This window comes from Notolepis coatsorum, assembly GCF_963971535.1.
Source record: "Notolepis coatsorum genome assembly, chromosome: 6".
NCBI lineage: Eukaryota > Metazoa > Chordata > Actinopteri > Aulopiformes > Paralepididae > Notolepis > Notolepis coatsorum.
In genome coordinates this window covers 169882347-169908347 of record NC_140170.1, presented here as the reverse complement: position 1 = coordinate 169908347, position 26001 = coordinate 169882347, and the positions used below count along the sequence as shown (strand labels likewise).

Here is a 26001-nt window from a genome sequence, read left to right as displayed (position 1 = left end):
ATACAACCGCCTTCTCCCAGCGAGGCAGAGAGGACCCTACAGCAGGCCTTCCTCATCAGCCCGAACGCCGCTGCTGAACGCGACCGACTGCAGATCCAGCAGCGGAGCGAAGAAGAGCATATACGTCTAGAAATAAGACGCATTCAGAGGGAAGAGAATGTGGCCCGAGACCGAGCAGACAGCCAGCGAGCAGCTGCTGGTGCTCTACGGGACGCAGAGCGCGACAGACAGCAAGCGCAACTAATAGAACAGCTGATCAGACGGACAACACCCTCTCCCTCCGCCAGAGGCTCCAGGAACTCGTCTAGACACACCTCCAGGGCGGCATCCCCTAGCCGAGTAAACAACCCTGAACTTGACCAACAGACGAGGTCTATACCCCCCACAGACCACCTCCCCCCACCGGTCCAAGCGAGACCTAGCAACCGGGAAGGAGCAGCATATCCTGTGGAGAGGCTAAACCAGAGACTACAAGCACTGAATGACCTAACTGAAGACGAAGAGGAAGAGGAGGAGAACCACGCCCGACGACAGCACAGTACTCTACCGGACCAGGAGGTCCGGTACAGCCCAGGCTATACTCCCGCGGAGCTGCGCTACAGACCCCCGACTCTATACACGGGTGAGCACGACGCACGACCCGCACCGAGGAACAGCACCTGGACAAGCGGGCCATGGTACACTGCCGGTACCAGCCCATACCAAGGAGCGGGAGGAGACTCGCCTAGGAGGCCTCTCCCCCAACGCTCGCCGATGTATCCACAGTCAGCGTCATACATTGGCACGCCTATGGTACCCGACTTCACCCAAGAGAACCGGGCCCAGTATACAGAACTCCGCATGTGTCTGGAGACCATGTTGGTGGATGTATTGGATGAACGCCATAAATACGCCATCCTACTGAAGCACTTAAAGGTACCCCGCGCACATAATATAGCGCTCGCCTACGCGACTTCCACCACCCCATACACAGCAGCGCTGGTAGCATTGGACCAGAGGTATGGGCGCATATGGGATTACGTGATCCAGGAGATCCGACACATCGACCGCTTACCCCCAGCAATAGACAATCGAGCACTGGACGACCTGTCCATCAGAGTGCAGTCCCTGGTAGGGATGTTGGGAGCGCAGAGAGAGAAGGGGAGCCATGAACTTTACGCCAACTCAAATGTGGAAAGGATCTTGGAGAAGCTGCCGCCCGCTCGACAGGAGCGTTTTAGGCGGCAGAGAGACCACCGAGACCCGAATGGCCCCGAACCGAACCTCCTCGATCTAGCAGACTTCCTGGCGAGAGAAGTCAGCAGCCTACGGCTAGATACATTCGGACGGAGCACCCCTGGCTCCAGAGAAGGAACCAGACGACTAAATGATGGAAGAAGATCGGTGACTGTGATGCACCAATCGGAGTCAGTACCGAGCAGCAGGAGCCACAGTACCCCCTCCAGAACGGAGAAGTGGAAGATAGTGTGCCCCTACTGTGAGAAAGAACACTGGCTAGCGCAATGTGACTCCTTCCCCAAGCTGAACGCGGAGAAAGCAAGTCAATGGATAAAGTCCAACAAGCGCTGTTTTCGCTGTGCGCGCTCACACATGGCAGCCGAATGCCGCTTAAAGAAAAGGTGCACCAAGTGCGATGGAGCCCATCTGGACATACTTCACGACAGTAACAGACGGCGCCCTTCACCCGCACCATCCAGCAGCAAAGCGAGCGTCATGTACATCGATCCCGCCAGCAGCAGTGGAGCCCGAGTACTCCTAAAAGTAGTGCGTGTGACACTAAGCTACCAGAATAAAGTCCTGGACACTTACGCCGTCCTCGATGACGGGTCAGAGAAGACCCTTCTGCTCGCCTCCGCTGCGGCCCAGCTAGGGCTGCGGGGAAGCGAAACCCAAATGACAATTCGGACAATAAGACGAGATTTGAAGACGATAAAGGGCGAGAATGTCTCATTCTCTATCGCAGCAAGCGGCCAGCCTGAGCGACGGTACCAGATTACAGACGCTTTCACCAGCCAAGAAATAGGACTGTCGCGGTACACATACCCCGTCGCCAAGCTGATGGAGAAATATGCACATCTGCGCAAGTTACCGATCCCGCTCATAGACAATGCTATGCCGACCCTGTTGATAGGCTCCGACCATGCAGACCTCATTGTCCCGATAGACCGGGTTTATACCGGACCCCGAGGCTGTCCTGCAGCAGTCGAGACCCGTTTGGGATGGACTCTCCAAGGCCCGCTCGCCAAATCTCTCAACCGAAGTACAGCCACTAGATGTCTCCACTCCCGAGTCACAGAGGGAGAAACCGCACTCCTGCAACACGTAGAGCGGCTATGGACCTTGGAACAAATGCCCTTTAAGAACGGAAAGAAAGACATTCGCTCTAAAGATGACATTTACGCCATTCACCTCCTCGAGACAGGGACCAAGAGAGTCCCGGTCAACGGCGTGTTGAGATACGCCACGCCACTCCTGCGGCGAGAAGGAATGCCTACTTTCCACGCCAAGACAGACGCCACAGAACGGTACCTGCTGAACACGGAGCGGCGCTTAGCCAAGAACCCCGCCCAAGAGAGTGTATACCGCGCTGAGATTGAGAAGCTCATCACAGCGGGACACGTCACAAAGATGGACATTAAAGAGGCTGACCAGACCACTGAATCGTGGTACGTGCCTCACCACAAGGTCCATCACAACGGTAAAGACCGCATAGTATTTAACTGCAGCTACCAGATCGGATCCCAAAATCTGAATAAAGAGTTACTGCCCGGTCCCACACTCGGCCCCTCCCTACTCGGCGTTCTACTCCGCTTCCGCCAGGAAAAGGTGGCCATCAGCGGGGACATTAAAGGAATGTTCCTGCAGGTGAGATTAGTAGAGGAGGACAAGCCCCTGTTACGGTTCCTATGGAGAGAGAAGCCAGGAGATGAGCACCCAGCCATCTACCAATGGGAAGTCCTCCCCTTCGGAACGACGTGCAGCCCCTGCTGTGCTACATTTGCACTACAGAAACATGTAGCAGAGGACCCAGCAGCGGACGAAGAGGTCCGACACAGCGTAAAGAACAGCTTCTACGTAGACAACTGTCTACAAAGCCTTTCAACCCAGGAAGAAGCCGAGGCTCTCCTGATTAAACTCCGCGCCTCATTGATCAAAGGCGGCTTTGATCTCAGGCAGTGGGCCAGCAGCGATCCGCAAGTACTGCGCAGCCTCTCCTCCGAGGACAAGGCAGCCAGCAGCGAGACCTGGATGGCTACAATCCCGGGAGAAGCCCAGGAGATGACCCTGGGATTGGTGTGGCGATTCAAAACAGATTCGCTTCACTACAGACACAAGCCCCTGACTACGGAGCAGGGAAGGCCGGCGGCGGCGCCGACCACCAGACGGAGTGTGTACACAACACTCGCCCGACAATATGACCCGCTAGGATGTATTCTACCGTACACCACCAGGGCAAAAATGATTGTACGAGCATTGTGGGACAAGGACCAGGGCTGGGACGACCCCATTCCCGCACACCTTGCATCCACCTGGAGAGAGTGGGAGATGGAGCTCCACTCACTCCCAGGCGTTAATATGCGCCGAAGCTACTTCCCACCCACGGTGAGGCCAGAGACATGTAAAATGGACTTACACGTCTTCAGTGACGCCTCAGAGGTCGCATACGGATCAGTAGCCTACTTGCGGGCCCAAGAAAAGGGGGGAGAGATCTACACAGCATTTGTCCTCGCCCGCTCGAGAATAGCCCCACGCAAGCAACAATCTATCCCACGCCTAGAGCTCTGCGCAGCCCTAGCCGGAGCGCACCTAGCCACGCTCATCCAACGTGAGCTCACCATACCGGTGTCTAGAACAATCCTGTGGTCAGATTCCACGACAGTACTCGCCTGGATCAAATCGGACTCATGCAAGTACAAAGTCTTCGTGGGAGTCAGAGTCACCGAGATTCAAGACTTAACCGAAGAGTTAACCGGAGAAACAGAGTGGCGCTACGTTGATACAAAACAGAACCCAGCTGACGTCATCACCCGGGGGATGCCCCTGGATGACCTCACCCGTCACAATGCTTACAGTGACGGCCCCGCATTCCTAAGACTCCCGGAAGGACAGTGGCCCATGCCTATCCCGAGGGAAGCAAGTCCAGAGGAGGTGGAAAATAAGAAGCCTGTGTTCTGTGGATTGAGCACCGTAGCCTCCACCGACCCTAACATAGACGATTGCACGTCCATAGAGAGTGCACAACAAAGAACATTCCTGCGGTACCACCCGGAGTGCAAGTCCCCCGCTGATATGTCAGCAGCTAACTACGAGGAAGCAGAATTGCTTCTACTGCAGCGAGCCCAGAGAGACTCGTTCCCCGATGAATTGGCCTGTCTACAGGGAGGAAAGCCCGTCCCATCCGACAGCAGATTAATTCATCTGGCCCCCGAGAGCGACGCTCATACCCTCATCAGAGTGGGTGGTCGCCTACGCAGAGCCCCCAATCTACCGGATGACATTAAATACCCGATCGTATTGAACAGCCGACACAAGGTCACAGAGCTGGTTATAAAGAAATACGATGAGGATGTACATCACGCAGGAGCAGAAAGAGTCTTCGCGGAAATCAGACATCGTTACTGGATCCTACAAGGAAGAGAGGCGGTACGACGCTTCCAGCGAACATGTCTAGACTGCCGCAAGTGGCGCGCGCAGCCCAGCATACCAAGGATGGCTGACCTTCCTCCATGTCGCCTCCGAATCGGTGACAAGCCATTCCACTCAACGGGTATGGACTGCTTTGGCCCGCTGCACATAAAGAAAGGAAGAGGAACCGAGAAGCGGTGGGGTATTGTATTCAAATGCATGACCACCAGAGCGATACACATCGAGCTTCTCCCGACCATGAGCACAGACTCATTCCTTATGGCCTTCCGTAGATTCACATCACGGAAAGGAAGACCGTCTACCCTATTGTCCGATCATGGGACAAACTTCAAAGGCGGCGAAAGAGAGCTGAGAGAGAGCTTCCAAGCTATGGGCCCAGAACTTAAGACCCACCTCGCTCCAGCACAGGTTGATTTCCAATTCAACCCCCCAAACGCACCCCACTTCGGTGGCACTTGGGAACGAGAAGTGCGCTCCATAAAGACAGCCCTGTACGCAGTACTTGGGGCCCAGACTGTGGCGGAAGAAGTCCTAATGACAGTCCTCACGGAGATTGAGGGAGTACTTAACTCGAAGCCCCTCGGATATGTCTCCAGTGATGTGGCGGATATCGACCCAGTTACCCCCAACACACTCCTGATGGGGCGGCTAGATCCTGCATTACCCCAGACAATGTACCGGCCTGAAGAAGCGAACGGCCGACGAATGTGGAGGTACAGTCAAGTATTAGCCGACAAGTTTTGGAGCAGTTTCCTACTGCACTACCTACCGTCTCTACAGACCCGCCAGAAGTGGGTAAAGGAGAAAGACAATTTGACAGAAGGAACAGTCGTCATGATTATTGATCAATCACTGCCCAGAGCTATGTGGCCGGCCGGCCGCGTAAGCAAAGTGATCACCGGTGCCGACGGCAAGGTCCGAGCAGCTGAAGTGCTCGTCCAGGGTCGCACTTACACCCGTCCCGTGGCGAGGCTCATAGAACTGCCCCGACTCCCAGACACAATCGATGATGACCACGACCCTATAACCTTATGACTTTGTGAAGTTGACTGACCCCTACAGCAAACCCTTATGTGTAAATAGACGACGCGATTAATCTGTCTCTGTTTAACTGATTAGGTCTGGGACCAATCAGGGGGTGGCTGTTGTGAAGGGCCAGATTAAACCGAATATATATATTTATTTATATATATATATTTAATTGTATTTGTATATTCTCTAATATTCCCTGATATCCCTTGTATATTCCTTGTACAATATGCATTGAATATCCATTCTAGCCTACTGAACATCCCATAATAGTCTCCATTCTACTATTGGTCGAGACCTTGGTGCCAGGCTGCCATACCCCTCAGACCCAGTTCAAACGTACCGCTCAACATGTACGAACAAGTCCTAGTTCCGCGTAGGAATCTGGCTACCGCACCACTAATGGGACTATTTGTTCATAGTGCGTATATATACTGCGCTACTAAAGTAGGACTTCCTTTTCAGTCCAGTTTCTTACCCTCCAATAGAGTCACAGACGTAAAGCCTCCCCGCGACGCCACGTGTGGGAGTAAGGCCAAGTTCGGCTTACCATCGGTATTGAGACATCGTGTATATTAATATTTGAATAGTCATATTTGGCACTATATCGTCGAGTTGGACGTAGTCTATTAAGCTAATAATAGTCTGTTAATATATAGTGCTTCGTGCGGTGAGAATACTACCGTAGTCAGTACCCCATCGTTTCGGGCAGAGAACTGGCTGCTTATCCAGGGTGGTTGACCCCACGTGAAGCTGCACCCGAGGAGCCCCAGAGCCGACGAGCGAGTGGACCTGTATACCGGATTATTCTACCGATGACAGCCCGCCTTCCCAGGCACGGATTATGCTTTGTATACGTTGATTATTCCATGGATAAAGACCCCCGACACTGCCGTGTGTTGGAACCCCCCCCCCCCCTGGAGAGGACGCAAGGTGAGGAGACGCTCTGCAAGACGATGTCGCTTCACGTCTCTCCCCCGTGGACCGGAGGACGCCGGCCCACAAAGAGTCCACCTGCTTTCATCTGTGGTCCAAGGATCGCCGGCGCATTGAACGGCACTACAGTGGGTTCACCTGGGATACCCTTGGCCGGATGAGGCAGCCGGATTCTACCCCCCCCCCCTTCCTACTCCTGTCGGCTTACAAGCGACCGGATTAACCCCCCCTAGTGTATCCAGCCTATAGTCATTAAAGTATCATTGCTGTTATTCCTTAACTATTCCAGGTCGTATATGTACCACCTGCGCCTTCTGGACCTCCTCTGCTAACCCTGTGTGCTTCCCGAGCCGCCGGGCCCGGTCCGAAGTAATGTTTCATTGAAACCGTAGGCCTGGGATAACCCTTTTTGGAAACTGAAACACTTGTACTGCGGTATAGCTGGTGTATACCCGCAGGTGTGTTTTGGAGTTTTTTCTTGAGGGGTTATAGGAACAACCACCGTATGTGGTACCATGAGGGTGGTTGATTCCCTGGTGTGTTGGAGCAGAGTCGACTCCCGGGTTACCCGGTTGAGTGTGCCGCTGCACGTTCATGACGTCTGCCAATCGTGTCAGCCTTCTCTGCCTCGACCTTTCTGGGTCGGGTTTTTTTTGGTGGAGGCTTTGTCATGGTGCTCAACACAACAATGCCAGCATACGCCCCTTCCACCAGGGGGCTGTTTTCAGTTGACCCCTTTGGCGCCTGTCTCGCCCGCAGTGCTCCAGGCTCGGGTCTAAAGCCTGCTGCCTGGTTTCCCCGGTGCGCTGCCTGCTTCTGTTATGGTTAGCCTTTTGAGTGCTTCAAGTTACGGCCATGCTGACTGCCTGTGTTGCAGGGTCAGTGTGCCAGGCGGTGTACTAGTGGGGGGAGGGCCCGCTCTTGGAGGGGCCCTGTCCGAATACGCTGGCGATGTGGGGGGCGGTGTCACTAAGTGACCGCCTGGTGAGGTCTTGATGCCTGGCGTCATTGACCTCTCCGGGCCCCCTTTTTCCGGGGGATCCAGTCCCTTCAGTGGGTCTGGGTCTTCCTTCGCGCTCCGCTGCTACGGCCTTGCCACAGGGTTGAGTTTGCTCTTGACCCCGTGATTTTTGGGGCAGTAATGAGGTTTGTTCCTTCCGTTCGTTCCCTGGTGGCATGCGGGTTGTGCGTGTGCGTAGTCGTGGGGTCAAGCCACGGTCTGCTCACCCTGTGCGTTGAGTTGCTCGAGTTCCTCTTCGCACGGTCGGATCCGTCTCCCTCCCGTCCTCCAATAGGGAGGGTATCCCTCCATTAGGGAGGGTCGGGGGGCTCGGTCCTCCCCGGTTCTGATGGTTGTGGGGGGCCTCAGTGGGGTACATTTGTCGAGCTTCTAGCTCCCGCTCAGCTCCTGTTATGCATTATGACGCTGAGCGGAAGCTAGCATGAAACAGAACGTAAGGTTATGTATATAACCAAGTTCTGTGAATGCTAGTGACGCTCAGCGTCTAGGCGCCACTGCGGCCCTTGATCTTTCATTGTGGTGAAATTTGTTGGGAAGGAGATGAGCCCCACCCCTGCTTATATAGGCAGCAGATGGGGGTGTGGTCAGACGGATGTTGGTATGTAAAGGTACATTTTGAAATTATTCAGTGTATATACGCTGAAGCGAGATTTATGCATTATGATGCTGAGCGTCACTAGCATTCACAGAACTTGGTTATATACATAACCTTATGTTAGTTATCTCCATCCTACAAACACACTGTTTTTTGAACTAAGGGCATTAAAGTTCCTCGACTTAGTTGACCTTAAAACAGCAGAGATCGTGGGCGGCTACGTGGCGTAGTGGGCAAGGCGCTCGCCACGAAATCTGGAGACGCTGGGCTCGCCTGTTTGAGCCCAGCGCTCCACATTTGCTTTCAGTTTAGCTGGTCGTCCGTACTAATACACATTGGCCGTATTAGGGGGTGGGAAACTGATGGGTGGAGATCGGGCGTTGTGGACAGCGACTCCTACAGGTCGGTTGGTGCGCCTGCGCAGTAGAATCAGGAAGTGTCGGGGGCAGCGTGAGCCTCCCACGCGTTACTCCTCGCCACTGAGAGATCGAGCTGCGCAGGTGAAAAGATGCGACTGCTGTTACCTCAAGTACCGGAGGGGATGTATGTATGACTTAGTCCACATTGCAGCCGGCTTGTGGGAGGCAAGAAACAGCGTTCGTGACAGGGGAGGGTTGAATTGGATGATACGAAATTGGGATGGGAGAAAATATAGAAAAATGGGAGAAAAAGTGGATACAAATAAAAAAAAACAGCAGAGATCGTTTTTAAAGCTGGAAGTTATCAACTGCCATGTAACTTACAAATTTTGTTTAAAGAACGAGAGGTGACGTATAATTTAACACTATGATCGCCGCGGACGAGTTTTCACGTCATTCCGAGCCATGCTCATTCTGCCGAAGACGCCGTAACTCGTCTTTGATGTCAATATTTCAAAAATCTGTCATCGAAATCATATTTCCTTTCCGGAGCCCTGAGACACACTGCTGATCTCCTCTCAACTCTCTAGCGGTTCAAGAGCGCCATCTGGTGGCCGATCGGCAGATCGCCAACCGGAAATCACCCTTTGAACCGGAAGTGCTCACTCCATATGTGGTCCGACCACTTGCTATAGCTCCTGCGACTCCATCTTGAAACACTGGATAATAGATCGCTCGCCCTAACTCAATAAACAACGTTATTTGGACGTATATACTATTATACAACCTGGAAATGGATCGGGCATTTCTACATCCCATAATAGAAAAAAATATGTTCCACGCTCATCTGCCAGCGGCGCGAGGAAGCCACGGTAAGATTCAGCGTTATTTTCTAACGTCTTCTATACTAACTGATCTGATGAACATATGACCCACTCTGGATGAATCATCTAACGCTGCCCACGGAATTATAAACGATCCCCCGCCCATCCGGTCATCATCAGATGATGCGTAGAAACTTCTAGAACCACCTCCAGTTGAAACTTTTTATCTCGCACAGATTCCTACCAAACTGTATTTGATCATCAATATAATGCATTTAGGGCTATAAATTACGTGCTGAAGAAAGCTGCAGAAAACGATAAAAACATACTTATACTTTAGAGCATATTTTAGTATGAATATGTGAATGAAAAAGTTTAACGTTGCTACACCCTGAACAATACATATAGGACATTGAATGGGCCATAATAATGGCAATTTAGCAATAGAATTTAAAAAGTTATAGCCCTGCAAAGAAGGGGAACTTCTCCATAGACAAATAGAGCTGGCGAGGGATGGTAAATTATGAATTTAACCCATGGCAATTAAAGTGTTAAGAAGAACACTCAATTTGAAACAGCCTAGAGCTCGAACCACACTTAAAAGTATGTCTGTGTCAGTTAAAGGAGTGAAACTCTGGAACAATATACCGGATGAAATAAAAAACAGCAGGAGTATTTTTAAGTTTAAAAAGATGTTTAAAAACAGCGTTCTAGAATCGTATAGTAAAATTTAACCTACAATCTTTTTTTTTTTTTTTTTTCTACCATGAAACTCTGGTATTGCAGATGAATTTTTTAATTTCCTATGTTCGCTTATGTTCTTTTCGGGAAAGTTTTTTGTTGATTGTTGATTGTTGATTTCTTTTGTTTGTTTGTTTGTTTGTTTGTTTGTTTATTTGTTGATTTCTTTTTTTGTTTGTTATATTTTGAAAACTTTAACTTTTTTGAATTTGTTTTTTGAATTAGGGGTAGGTTGCTCTATAAGCCTTCGGCTTCAAACCTATCCTTTGTTTGTTTATTTGTGAAAATGTTCGAAAAAAATTTTGTTTGTTTATTTATATGTAAACAATAATTCATACATCAATTCATTCATTCATTCATTCATACTGTTTTGGGGTTTTTGGTTCGGTACAGTTCAGCAGGGAGAAGCAATTCCATTGTTAATTCAAAAGGTATTTGGTAACACATAATTGTATATTTTCAATGATTTGTTAATTAATAAATAACTTACAGGCTCTCAAAAAAGTGAGTGTGGTGTAATCAGAGTTGTGAGCAGTCTGGCAGCTTTGCTCTGGAGGTCCATCCCTCTGTGTAGCCTACAGTATGGACGTGTTGGATAACTCTTTGACAATTCTGCATCAGATTCCAAGTTTGGAAATGACCAGTTGCTGAAGTGACTATAAGAGTGACTATATAAGAGTGACTATATAATGATTTGCTATAAATAACAACCTTAAGATTTGATAATGGATTTTGCCCTGTTGCAAATACAGATGTTTTGTGAAATACTTTTGGGAGAAGGAGCTGCCTTCCTGGATCTCTCTGGTGCTGGTAGCAGACCAGGGCCCTGTTTCTCGTACCTGGTTCAACTAAGTCGATCAAGATGTCATTATCCAGATTCAGTTAACCCGATGTTTGAAGCCGGGATTTTCCTGTTCCTCGAAGGTGGATTCAGTCTCGTTAACTCGATTCAGACTTGAGACCCAGGCTAAGTGCGCGCGGCCGCTTCAGGTGAAAAGCCAGCACGTATCGATGGCAGAGATCCTGATTCTCTAACGGCATTGATTGATTAATTGATTTAAAACTTTATTGACAGATTGCAATACGGCTCAATCGCCTCGCCGACAAGTTAAATGCGTTATCTATAGGCTAATTTTAAGTCCCTCATTACCTCAATCAATCAGATTATATTTCTTTAAACTTGCCTGCTGGATTGAATAATCAAATGAGATCTTGCTAGCGAAAATAATTAGTTAAACTGTTATACAGAATTACGATACGGCTCTCATTGATTGATGTATAGTCGATCTTTAACTTATCTCCACTGTGGTCTAACGGGTTGTTCTTTTGACTTTCACGCAGACGACCGGGGTTCGAAACCCTAGTCTTTTCCTTCTTTTTGCAATATAGGAATAATTCAATTTGGTGCACGTTGAGAGCTATATAAAGAATGACATCCTCAATGCATGTAGATTTATAATATTTTAACTTAAAACCAGGCTACTTTGGCGTATAATCATTAATATTATATTCAAAAAAATTATATTGGAAACACGGGGTTTCGAACACCGGTCGCTGGGTTGGCAGGCTTGAGCACTACCGCTGCGCCACTGTGCCAGATGGGATAAATTCATTGTTTATACATTAATGAACGAGAGACCCGTGTTTAGAATATTCTTTATTTTGAATTAAGTTTTATTTCTTTATCCTCATTCATTAATGTGACGTCAACGGCTCATTCAATTTCTCAAATCCGTCAAACAGCGCATCTCATCAGACATCTTAATCCCAGTTACAATTAAAATAACCACGTCATAATGTGTACATCGCACCGAGCGAGCGCCACGGTATATATAACGTGCATTATTTAGGACAAAGTGAATTTAGTATCAGCATTTTGGGTCTATTTTACATTTCAAAAGCCCCCTCTGGAAGAATGGAGCACAAAAACGTAATTCAGAATGGTATAATGCAGATCGTAGACTGTGGGAATAATTTCAGGAAACGGGCTGTCACTTTTTTGTGGGGGCGTGGCGATGGTTCAGGCTAACTTGAACTTAAACTCTGCTTTCGACCAGGCTCAAACTTTTGGATCTGTTGTCATGGTGATTTGGAAAATCCAGGTACGGGGAATCGGAAAGTCCGGCTTAAGTCAGAATTACCCGAAAGTTATCTGGCTAACTCAGTTATCCAGGTACGGGGAACGGGGCCCAGGGCGATGCCAACTGCCTCACACCGGTAAATGTATTGACGCTTGCATATACCTCGCGTAGCACAATTCTCACACTCAGTCGCTGTTTAATCGTCTCTATCGTAGACAAAACTAAATCTGTAATGTGCCCAAATTTGCACTATGCCAAACTTATTTTAATTTGACTGTATTTTCGGTTTTGGATTTAAATGCAGCGGGCAAGAATTACTAATGTTAACTGAATTTATTAGATTAGATGTTGCTGCTCTTGCTGACCCCAGTTTCACACTTGCATACACCCTCTCACACACAACATACAAGCACTCATTCATCTTCATACTCGCACCTAGACACACGCATCTGTTTGCATACATGCACACACACACACACACACACACACACAGACACACACACACACACACACACACACACACACCTATACATACTTTCACCCCTCCCTACTCCTCCCCTGTTTATTCTTTTTGTACATACAGTAGGCGTGTGTTTATTTGTTTATGTGTATGATTCTTAACACATTCGGGATGGGCCACGTATATATCCGCGTTTCGAATCCATGCCTAACACTTTGATTGCCAGCCGTGTTTTCCTTTTTACCCCCTTGAATGCCACAATCCGCTCCAATGTTAACGTTAATATCGCCTAATCTATGTTTTAAATTATGGCTATGTGTCTAATCTGCACGTCGCTTATCAAATACTCATTTTCCAGTCAACATTGTCAAAGCAGATTGTATTTTTATCTCTTCATTTGAGTTTGATAGCATTTTGAAAATCACTAGTTTTCGCGGAAAAAACAACACATTCTATGATAATCGTCTTTTACTGGAATATTCCAGAACGTTGTCATTTGTCGGCCTATTTATGAATCGTTTTCAAATAAACGCTAGATGATCGATAGTATATGTGTGCGCACGCACGCTCGTGCCGCGCGCTGATAATCGCTGCTCTTATTTCCTGATGGCTTTTACAGTCAAAACAGCTATATCACATATAGGAGAAACGCTTATATATCCGTGAAAACGAGTCTGATTATCCTAAGACTGATAACATAGATTCCTTACCTGAGGTCAGATGGTATCCAAATGGTTTATTCCAATTTCCGATCGCCATTCGAAAAAATAGATAATTGACAGTGGAACACATATTCGCCGTGGCACCAAGGCTCCAGAATGAACTCTGATAGACCCCGGTTACATCAGTGAGAAGTCAAATGTGGAGTCAGAAATCTGTTCTCCCATTCACTTTCATTGAGTCCAATCCAAAAGGGTGATTTACCATCTGGGAGACGATAGGGGGCGCTTTTTTCACATCTGAGCGCCGGCGGTGCCTGGATCTCCAACGGTAGGCTCGCTTGATGCAATATGATTTCAGAACGCTAATAATATATTTTTTTAAACCCGAGAATACTTGTGACGTGTCATTCAACGGTCGGGGGGTAAACCCGAGAAAAGCCGTGAGTGGCATACAAAGTGTTAAGGGACCAACCACGGATATCTCCGTAGCAAGGTTGTTTTGGCTTTTATTCCATTTTAATAACCTATTCAAGGTCGCCGAGCTGCACTGCAGATGTACCCTACTCTTTGAATTCGAAAAAGTGCATTACCGGCCAGATCCTCTTAGGGGCGCTGTATCGATAATGCAGTGTTCCCTGTGGCAGAAGTTGTCTTTTTTTTTCTGGATTTCCAATGTAGTTTTTTACTCACCTGAAGCGATCCCTATAGCCTGTTGCACGGAATACGTTTTGGATCGCGGATTTCACTATGCAGTAAGGGAATATATCATCAGCCAATAGACATATCGATCTACCAGATGGCGATCGATAACTGGGAAATGGTCTGGGGGATCCAACCGGCTCATGGTAAGATCTTTTTCACGTAAATTACATGCTGATCAGGGCTTGTTATGATACTCAACCAGCCGATCAGCGTATGTGGCTACTGAGACGAACACGGTTATTGGTAATCAATAATCAGAAACTACGATCCCCATGCTTGAGGATCGTATCGATCATATGCAGTTTGAGTTTTAACTGTAGCTTTTGTATAACCGAAATGCCATTGGATATAACGTTAGTAGCTATTAGCCCTTTATCCAGCCTTCCAGGAAATATACTAGACCAAATCCTGTATAATGCTTATATTCAAGACGCTATAAAATGAGAACGTATTGATGAAAAAATGATTTCTTTAAGCCATTTTGAAGGGACGGTTTATGGACTCAATTGACAATGAGAATGGACAGATAGCAATACTATAAAGTATAGATGTAGCTCTACAAACAGCCCCACGGACTGTGCAAGTCTGTTTACATATGCTGGCCATCTACAGTGATTTTAGACGCATCCAAATGGCTGCCAATGTGTTAACACATTGGGCACCAAAGACGAGTTAACTTGTTTTTGGCCGCCATGCGTTGAGCGCCAAAGACGAGTAAACTCGTTTTTAGATCCTTTTTTTTTAATTCATTACAGGTTCACGGACCTCAGTGTTACCATAGGAAATCATTCTTTGATTCCGAGAATGCAATACCGGCCACATCCTGCTAGGTGGCAGTATCGCCCACCCTTTGAAACCTTATTTCACACTGTGTGTCACATCAAATTTCCTCCGGGCGGAGAATTTTGGTCCAGGCAAGTCTAACGCTTCACCCAAGCAACTTGAGACGCATCTAGCACACTCGATCGATAAGTTGTGCCAAATTATGTCCGGGACCAGATGGACATGAATACTGGAAATCGTGATCAGACAATTGGTATATTCTTTTTGGGATACCTCCTAGTAAAGGTAAGGACTGAAACTATACTACTCTGAAACTACACAATATTCACCACGGTATAACACGTGAACGTATACATGAATAATATTTTTTTCTCATGTTGAACGATGGATAGTTAATGTCAAATGAGCCATAGTATTGTCTCCATAGCTATAATATAGAATATAGATATAGCCCTGCAAACACTTTATAGCGGTGGCACACTGAGTACAAAGATGGCTAAAGCGGCTGGCGCCCAAAGTGTTAACTGTGTTTTTATTTTATTATTAATATATCTATATATATATTCTATATATTTGTATTCCTGTTGGGGCCTCTTGGACCAGATCGACATTGTAAATAAGAAACCTGTTCTTACTGTTTTATCTGGCAAAAAAATTACCAGTAGGGCTGACCTCGGTAATCAATCGAAAGGAGCCGTAGTCGACTCTTAGTCGAATGCAATACATTTTTTTTTATTATATATATATATATTAGGGCTGTCCCCGACTAAGGATTTGCATAGTCGACTTTGATTGGCCGAAATTTACCGATAGTCGAGTAGTCGACTACCCCCCTGAATGAGGGACAAAGAGGAGGAGTTTTCCTGGAGTTCTCCGCTGAGGGATCCACCGATCCACCTAGTGCTAATTACACCCTAGTCCTATCTTACACTCCACTCTGAAAAATCTCCCTTTCCCTCCCACTCTGCTATTTCTCTACTTCCTCCCTGCCACTCTTGACACCACAATGTGTCTCATACCTATATCCACAATCTGCTCCTCCAGAACAGATTCAACCCACCCACGGCAGTTTGCTAGCAACCCAGCTAATCTCTCCTACCCTCCTACAGCCACTAATACATCTGTCACAGTACGGGGAGGCTTATGGAATTGTCAATCAGCAGTCAAGAAAGCTGACTTCATTACTGCCAACGCCCATAGTCTAAATCTGCAGCTCCTGGCTCTAACTGAGACCTGGATAACCCCCAATAACTCATCAACACCTGCAGCATTATCTACAAACTATAACTTCACTCACACACCTCGACCTTCCAGACGGGGTGGAGGCACTGGCCTCATGACATCTCCTTCATGGGCTACAAACTTAACACCACTCCCAGAACTGTCACTCTCCTCTTTCGAATATCATGCAGTATCTGTCTCTAATCCTTTCAATCTCACCATTGTTACACTCTACCGCCATCCAGGTCCACTCAATCACTTCACAGATGAGCTGGACATGCTTCTAAGCTCCTTACCGGAAGATGGTACCCCTCTCCTTCTATTGGGCGACTTCAACCTGCCTGACTCATCTCAGTCAGTCATAGTAGTCTCCCTCCTACAATCATTTGACCTGACTCCCACTGCCATGCTTCCCACCCACAAAGCAAGCAACTCCTTGGATCTCATATTTTCCCGTAACTCCAGCATCATTAACACCACGGTAACTCCCCTACATGTATCTGACCATTCCTTCATATCCTTCTCACTAACTCTCATGCTTAACCGAAAGGTCTTCACCCCAACTCAAACCGTCTCACTCAGACGCAACCTGCCCTCCCTATCCCCCTCCACCCTCTCCTCTGACATACTATCCACTCTACCTTTGAGTGACACCTTCTCTGCTCTCTCCACAGAGATGGCAACCTCCACCCTCCTCTCAGCCCTTGCAACCTCCTTCGACAAGCTCTGTCCCCTCGTTGAGAAACCTGCCCGGCGTTCCCCACCCAGTCCATGGCTGACAGATCCAGTGAGAGAACAAAGACAGGTCCTGAGACCAGCTGAAAGGAAGTATAGAAAGTCACGCCTCACTGCTGACATCGACACATATCACAACCTCTTGTTAACATTCTCCAAAACCATTACTAATGCCAAAGCTTCTTTCTTTCACCATAGGATCGAGGCCTCTGCCAAGAATCTTCGCAAACTGCATGCTACCATGTCCTCCCTCCTCACTCCCCCCCCCACCCCCCCCTCCCTCATCTTTCTCTGCCGAAGACTTTGCGATCTTCTTTGAGGAAAAAGTGGAGAACATCCGCAGCTCCTTCTCCCAACCCCCACCCATTCCAAATGCTGAATCGAGAACCTCATCCTTCACTCTGTCATCTTATTCTCCCATTACAGAAGCCGAGACCCTGACACTGGTAACGTCGAACCGTGCGACTACATGCCAGCTGGACCGGCTACCCTCCCCACTCCTCCAGACCATAGCACCAGACATCCTCCCATTCCTAACTGCAACCATCAACTCCTCACTCAACTCTGGGGTGGTCCCCACCTCCCTAAAACAAGCCAGAGTCACGCCCCTCATAAAAAAAAAAACCTGAACCCTACCGTCATAGGCAACTACCGTCCTGTCTCTCTTCTCTCCTTCCTTTCTAAAACATTTGAACGTGCTGTATCCAACCAACTAACTGCTTATCTCTTACAGAATGACCTCCTAGACCCTAATCAGTCAGGCTTCAGGACTGGTCACTCCACAGAGACAGCCCTCATTGCGGTCACAGAGGCACTTCACTTAGCAAAAGCGAAAGGCCTCTCCTCTGTCCTGATTCTCCTAGATCTATCTGCAGCCTTCGACACAGATCCTCCTTGCGGCCCTCGCAGGAATAAGAGTGGATGGCTGTCATCATACCTCAATGACCGCTCCTACCAAGTGTCATGGAGAGGGACCCTGTCGGCCACTCGCCCCCTGCGGACGGGTGTCCCCCAGGGCTCGGTTTTAGGACCCCTTCTCTTCTCCCTCTACACTAAATCACTGGGTAACATTATCACGTCTCATGGCTTCTCCTACCATTGTTATGCCGACGATACTCAACTCTTCCTCTCCTTCCCTCCTTCAGATATCCACGTCTCTGAGCGGATCTCGGCCTGTCTATCCGACATCTCCGCCTGGATGACGACCAACCACCTCAAACTGAACCTAAGCAAAACAGAATTGCTCCACCTGCCGGCCAAATCCTCCCCCCTGACCGACCTTTCCATCACAGTCGAGAATGCAGCTGTGACCGCGTCCCCGACCGCCAAGAACCTTGGTGTTGTCCTCGACGACCAGTTGAACTTCTCTGCTCACATCGCAGCGACAACCAGAACCTGCCGATTCCTCCTGAGCAACGTCAGAAGGATCCGCCCCTTCCTGACAAAAGAAGCCACCCAATTCCTCGTCCAATCAACAGTCATCTCCCGCCTCGACTACTGCAACGCACTGCTCACTGGCCTCCCGGCCACTGCCACTAAGCCTCTTCAACTCAATGCAGCGGCCCGCCTGATCTCAAACCTACCGAAGTCGGCCCATGTCACCCCATTTCTTAGGGACCTGCACTGGCTCCCCATTGCTGCACGAATCCGCTTCAAGGCCCTCAACCTGGCATACCGTGCGGCAAAGGGAACCGCTCCCGCCTACCTCCGGTCAATGGTCTCTAACTACACACCCTCAAGACCCCTACGCTCTGCATCTTCTGGCCGTCTCAGACCCACTCCTATCCAAGCTCCGGGAGGGTCATCAAGGAGAACCTGCCTTTTCTCAGTCCTTGCCCCACAATGGTGGAATGAAATACCCACCCCAGTTAGGACAGCCGAAACACGTCCAATCTTTCGCCGTTGACTAAAGACGCACTTCTTCAACCATTATCTGACATTTTTTAAGAAATTAAATAAATAAAAATATTCTAACCCTAACTAACCACCTACACTGTAGCACTCAACACTTTGATGAACATTGTTGCTCAGCCTTCCTGATGACTTGTCGTACAGAACTTGTAAGTCGCTTTGGATAAAAGCGTCAGCTAAATGACTAAATGTAAATGTATGGGTGAAGAGATTTTTAAACTGGACAAAGGAATTAGCAGTTCGGATGTCCATGGGGAGGGAGTTCTAAAGGGTGGGAGCAGCGACACTAAAAGCCCTGTCCCCGAAGGTCCGCAACCTGGCTTGTGGGATGGTAAGTAAACCTGTGTCAGAGGAGCAGAGATTACCGGAGGGGGTGTAGGTGTGGAGAAGGTCGGATAGGTGTTGAGGGGCAGTGGTGTGTAGGGATTTATATGTGAGCAGGAGGATCTTGAAGGTGACACAAGATTTTACAGGAAGCCAGTGAAGGTGTTGAGGGTGGGGGTGATGTTTTGGGCTGTTTGTACGACCCTCTGTGGTGCTTTTTGGCCATAGGATCTGTCCCAGGTGAGGTCCTCTGTGATGTGAACACAGAAGAACTTGAAGCTGCTAACTTTGTCCACAGCAGACCCATTGATATTGATGTGGTACAGCCTGTCTCCCCCTGTAGTCCATGACCAGCTCCTTGGTCAACATTGAGAGAGAGGTTATTCACCTGGCACCACCGTGCCAGGTTGTCAACCTCACTCCTGTAGGCCGTTATGTCGTTCTCTGTGATTAGGCCTGTCACTGTTGTGGCACCGGCAAACTTAATCACCATGTTCGAGCTGTGCTTGACTACACAGTCATGGGTTTACAGGAAATATTGGAGGGGGCTAAGGACACCGCCCTGGGGGGCGCCTGTGTTGAGGGGCAGAGGTGGACACACCCTTATCTCAGAGGGAAACAGGCGGCGTATCTCTGAACTGATGGTGGGGTGTTCTACAGAGAAGTAGATATGTGTAGTGTGTGTGTGTGTGAGAAGATATGGTTGTGGAGCAGGGGATCTTAGGATGCATGTGTAAGGAATGGTGATATGTGTCTGTAAGCCTTCTTCCCGAAATTACATTATATATTTTAAATTAATATGAGGGATATTGATTCTGGTGGGGGGTTGTTGTTTACACTCTCAGCCAAACAAGTGCTTTAGTTTTTTGGTTATGATCAATGGTTTAATCTTTATGACTAGAGACTGTTTCTGACTGAATTGTTTTTGTATCCCTAGAGCAAAGTCTGTTACGTCAAAGCAGCCTTTCCACAAATTCTGGAGCTTCTGAACGCCAATTTCCAGTATGCTAGGAAGTCGGACAATAGACGTTACATCAGCACCCTGAAGAAGGTCATGTACAACCTTTACTCTCAAGGATGTATGCCAGAGATCAATGAGGAGATCGAGGTAAGCTTACAGATAATTCCATAGATCCTCACTCTTAATTCAGAGTCCCTAATATGCATGAATGTCTTGAGTTGAAATCATAGAATTCTCTCTCAAAATGTGAAATAGTCATGTAATTTAGCATCGTCTCCATGGCTCAGTGAGCGTTAGAGACAGCTCAGTATCTTTGGTGGTTAATGCCCTTGCATACCTGGTTGCGTCCATGCCTTCTACAACGCTGTTCGGTTTCCGGGTTCCTCTGATTGGCCACTAAGCCCACGTGACCCTACGCTAGCACGCCCCCCTTATCGTCGCCAGTTATCGATTACGCCCCCGCGCATGAGCCGCGGCAAGCCGCTTCAATGACAGAGCTCTCATATTTGCAAATGCATAAACTATATCTTAAATTATGGCTATGTGTCTAATATGGCCGTCGCTTATCAATGACTTGTTTTGTTTACATCAGGGTGAACGCTGTTGCATTCGCAAATATGAGAGCTCTGTCAATTGATAAGCGACGGCCATATTAGACACATAGCCATAATTTAAGATATAGTTTATGCATTCGCAAATATGAGAGCTCTGTCATTGAAGTGGGTGGTGGCAGCGTAACAGCGTTCACCCTGATGTAAAGTAGCGATTTTTTATTGGTTTGTCATGACAAACCAATTACATAATCCAACATATGTGTAAAGAAACAACATATTCCAGTTAACAGTATATTTTTTTAATGATTCATTACGGTATAAATTAGGTTAACTGGAGCTGCGTATTGCTGGCTCTCATATTTGCGAATGCAACAGCGTTCTGTGCTTTTTGGCTTTTTGCCTTTGTTACTTCATCAATACCTCAGATGTTCAACATACATGTGTAAGAATGTGTAATAACTAAGGCTGTCAAAGTTAAAGCTTTATTAACGCATTAACCCACAATTCTTTTAACGCCGCTATTTTTTAACCCAAGATTAATGTTTAAAAAATTAATTAATTAAAAAAATAAAATGATTATTATAATTTTTTTACCAGGGCTCTTGGGGGGCCACATCAAATGACGTGGCGGGCCACATTTGGCCCACGGGCCATGAGTTTGACACCTATGTTCTAGAGCAGGGGTGCCCAACCTTTTTTGAACCAAGATCTACTTTTTTATTTACCACCTAGCCCGAGAGCTACCAGCCAAAATTGTATATTGTAAGCCGTCATTTGAGGCTTTATAAAAGCAGCATAATGAACACAAATCTGTCAGTGCCGAGTCCGACCTCATCTTAAATAACAAACAGCATTGCTTGTTGTAGTTAACAAGGAGAGGAAGAGTTGATTTAGCAAAAAAAAAAAAAAAAAAAAGATTATAATCAAATTTTATTAATCAAGATCTACTTGAAATCATCCCGCGATCTACCTGTCGATCGCGATCGACTGGTTGGGCACCACTGGTCTAGAGTGACATTGATCACATTGAATTCTGGGAGTGTAGTCCTTTCATCAAATAGCTGAATTCAGTTTCTACCTTTCAAAGCCCTGTACTGTGATTTAGTTAGAATGTTACCAGAATGTTTCATAGGACATTGATTGAAAACTATCGGCTATATATAATAATATATATATATATAACACAACTGGAATAGAATATCACACAGCTTCTAGTCTGTCCTTTGTTATTCCAATGACTGGACACAAGAGGCCTAGAGTGACACACAAGCTAGGGCTTTTTAGATAGAAGTTTACCTGAATACATTATTATTATTATTATTATTATTATTATTATTATTATTATTATTATTATTATTATTATTATTATTATTATTATTATTATTATTAGGGCTTTAGATATAAATGTACCTGTGATGCACAAGAGAGAGAGATATAGAGAGAGAGAGAGAGAGAAAGAAAGAAAGAAAGAAAGAAAGAAAGAAAGAAAGAAAGAAAGAAAGAAAGAAAGAAAGAAAGAAAGAAAGAAAGAAAGAAAGAAAGAAAGAAAGAAAGAAAGAAAGAAAGATACAGAGACAGAGACAGAGACAGAGATATAGACAGAGATAGAGACATAGAGAGTGAGATCCTCCTGATTAGCTGTTGAACAGAGAGCTGATATTTACAGTGTTTATATATATATATATATATATATATATATATATATATATATAATATGTAACGGTTGTGACATCGTCACCTTAAACTTTGATGCCCCGAGGGAGTCCCACGTCGCGGGCAACAGCACAGACCGCTATACCAAGAGGTGAATTCACTGCTTTGTAATGTGTCTATGTGTCTTTTGAGGATGAGAGTGAGTTTAACCCATAGCACCGCTAATCACCCCAGTCACTTCACAACATCTGAAGTCCTACGTGACTGCGCTTCGGGGTGCCATCCGTTACACATATATATATATATTATGACTGGGCACGTAGTGAGCACACACATATATACAAACATACCAGTACACACACACACACACACACACACACACACACACACACACACACACACACACACACACACACACACACACACACACACACACACACACACACACACACACACACTATATAGATTATATAGATATATAATGAGCACAACATGGGCCATTTCTTCACCATATGTACAGATAGATATAGTAACTAGTAGTAAGAGTAGGCAAGGGATATGTACAGATAGATATAGTAACTAGTACAGGGCGACAGTGGCTCGGGAGGTAGAGCAGTCGTCTGGCAATCTGGAGGTTCTCGGTTCGATTCCCGCTCCTCCCGGGCAGCATGTCGATGTGTCCTTGAGCAAGACACTTAACCCCTAATTGCTCCCGATGAGCAGGTTGGCACCTTGCATGGTTCCCTCCGCCGTGAATGTGTGAGTGAATGGGTGAAATGTGAGTAACAAATTGTAAAGCGCTTTGGATAAAAGCGCTATATAAAAAAAGCAGCCATTATAGTAGTAAGAGTAGGTAAGGGATACTGTATGTACAGATATAGTAACTAGAAAGAGTAGGCTAGGGATATGTACAGATATAGTAACTACTAGTAAGAGTAGTACTATTTGCATATCGTATATTTGACAAATGTAACAGTACTATATACCTGTATGCCATGTATGTCCCTATGCCATAAATGTCATGTATGTTGTGTATGTCATAAATGTCACTATGAATTGAAAATGGGGGACCCTGATGTAAACAAGACAAACATCTTTCTCTGGTCTGCATCCGCTTAACAATTGTGTGTATTGAGCCGTACTGTATTGTACCCATGCTGTAATCTGTTAAATAAAGTTTTCATTCATTCATTCATTCATTCATTCATTCATTCATTCATTCATTCATTCATTCATTCATTCATTCATTCATTCATAGGTAAGGGATATGTACAGATAGATATAGTAACTAGTAAGAGTAGGTAAGGGATATAATACAGATATAGTAACTAGAAAGAGTAGGCTAGGGATATGTACAGATATAGATATAGTAACTAGTAAGAGTAGGTAAGGGATATGTAGAGAATATCTAGACAGCGCCTCTATAACAGACGGTCCTGCACAGTAGCGCAGCGACCGGAACAGGAAGTTGAGACGCTACTTGTAAATACACCTGCAGTCGTCCGAGACTTATTTGTATATTGTTTTCTTCTTTATTAAACTGGATGGAACAAATGGAATATCGTTCTTATTTATATACAAATATCTGGATGTAGTCCAACGGATATGATCAGTGGACTGTGGATCAGAGGAGGACGACGAGGTGCGCAAACAGACCGGAGAAAGTCGGATAGTCGACGGAGCCGTCGGCAAACAACACGGCACCTTGTCGACTTAAAGGACCAGGACACTGTTAACGTCGACAAGTGGTATGGATTTTTTTTTGCTTTCATGGGATTATAGTGGACTTTTATTATTAGTTCCAACGGAAGATGCCAAAAGGGATTATTTTTTTGGAGCTACAGCTGTAGTCTGAAGTAATTTTTATACATTGGAAGCAAGCTATTAATTATTCATCCAAATAACTGACAATGGTGCTTATAAATGCAGAGTGCCCTATTGAGGATTGTGACTATGTAGCTGAGCATGTAGCGGCGGCCGTGGTGGCGGCCATGTTAAGTGTACACGCCACTATACATGTCGCAGGCGCAGCCCCCTGGGCGCCGGGCGCAAATGCTAAAATGGAGAAGCTAAAGCGTCCCTCCATAGCACTGGCCGGAACGGGCGAGGCCTGGTCATACTTTGTAACCCGCTGGGGTGAGTATAAAACAGGCACCAAGCTGGTCGGGCCCGACATAGTTTCACAGCTACTGGAGTGCTGCGAGGAGGATCTGAGGAAGGACCTCACACGCGCGGCAGGCAGGAGCCTAGCGGGCAACGACGAGGAGGACGTCCTCGCTGCCATGAAGGCACTCGCCGTTCGCGCAGAGAACACCATGGTAGCTCGGGCAGCCCTGTCTAACATGCGGCAGGGTTATGAAGAGCCCATCCGGTCGTTCCACGCCCGCATCAAGGGGCAGGCGGACACGTGCAAGTACCAGATGAAATGCACTAGGACAGGGTGCGACCAAGTCAACGACTTCACGGAAGAGATCCTACGTGACGTGATTGCCCGTGGCATTGCAGATTCGGAAATACAGCTCGACCTGCTCGGTGAGAAGAACCAGAACATGCCACTAAAGGACATGATCGAGTATATCGAGGCTAAGGAGTCTGGAAAGCGCTCTGCATCGCGCCTGCTTGACCCTCAGAGCGCGGACACGGTCAGCAATTCGTACAGGCGGGTGAGACAACAGGACACCCGCGCCAGAGGAGGAGCCAGGCTAGAGAAACCAAAGGCCAAGCCCGAAGGGGTATGCATCCACTGCGGCGAGGTGGGCCACGGCAAAACACCCCAGTGGCACGCCAGACGTGCCGAGTGCCCAGCATACGGTAAAAAGTGTCGGAAGTGTGGCCGCCAGAATCACCTCGAGAGGGCCTGCCTGGGTGGCCGATCGACTAGGCCCCCACCCGGAGAGACAGACTGGACGTGTGACGAGCAGACAGCAGCATTCGTTGAGCTATGCACAATCAGCACAGATGGCGAGTTACGCACGCTTCCCCTCGCTCACCACCTGTACGATGATATGTGCGACAAGTGGATGAAGCGTGCGTCCAGCCCGCAGCCATACGTCAACCTCACTCTCACCACCGAGCACGAGGATTACAAGGCTCTGGGTTTTGACCTCCTAAAACGCACCCGTGCAGTATCCCTGCCTGCTATGGCCGATACGGGATGCCAAAGCTGCCTGATCGGCATTAAAGTCGCTCAACAAATGGGCCTAAGCACAGAGGACCTCATCCCCGTATCCATGACCATGAAAGCTGCGAACAATAAGGGAATTCGGATCCTCGGAGCTGCGGTAGTCAGATTCGCCGGCAACAGTGGTGACGCTCGAAGGTTGGAGACACGCCAAATCGCGTATGTGACGGACACCTCAGACCGCATATTTCTCTCCCGCGCAGCCTGCGTGGACCTGGGAATGATCTCCGCCCAGTTCCCAACACTCGGGGAGGTGAATCTGGCGACATCAGAAGTATGTGACTGCCCGCGGCGTGCGGAGCCGCCGACCAGGCCAACCACACTCCCCATGTTGGCGATCGAGGCTAACAGGAAGGCGTTACGGAGACACTTGTTAGAACTGTACGCTCAGAGCACATTTAACACATGCCCCCACCAGACATTACCGAAAATGACCGGCCCACCACTCCGCCTCATGCTTAATGAGGATGCGACACCGGTTGCCTGTCACACCCCCATCCCTGTGGCCCTACACTGGCAAGAGGAGGTAAAGGCAGGCCTCGACCAGGACGTCCGCCTCGGCGTGTTGGAGGAAGTACCAATCGGTACACCGGTGACGTGGTGTCATCGCATGGTGATCTG

General features: G+C 47.5%; 1 protein-coding gene across 1 annotated transcript in view; it reads left to right on the top strand.

Moving 5' to 3' along the window:
* csf1a (colony stimulating factor 1a (macrophage)) overlaps positions 1 to 20484 on the top strand; it is a gene marked incomplete at both ends in the record, with an annotated part of 86236 nt that extends 65752 nt beyond the window's left edge. The window contains 2 exons of the mRNA XM_084315821.1: positions 19969 to 20139; positions 20437 to 20484. Coding sequence (XP_084171947.1) covers positions 19969 to 20139; positions 20437 to 20484 — 219 coding nt within the window. The remainder of the gene's footprint in view (positions 1 to 19968; positions 20140 to 20436) is intronic.
* Positions 20485 to 26001: the final 5517 nt, after the last annotated feature.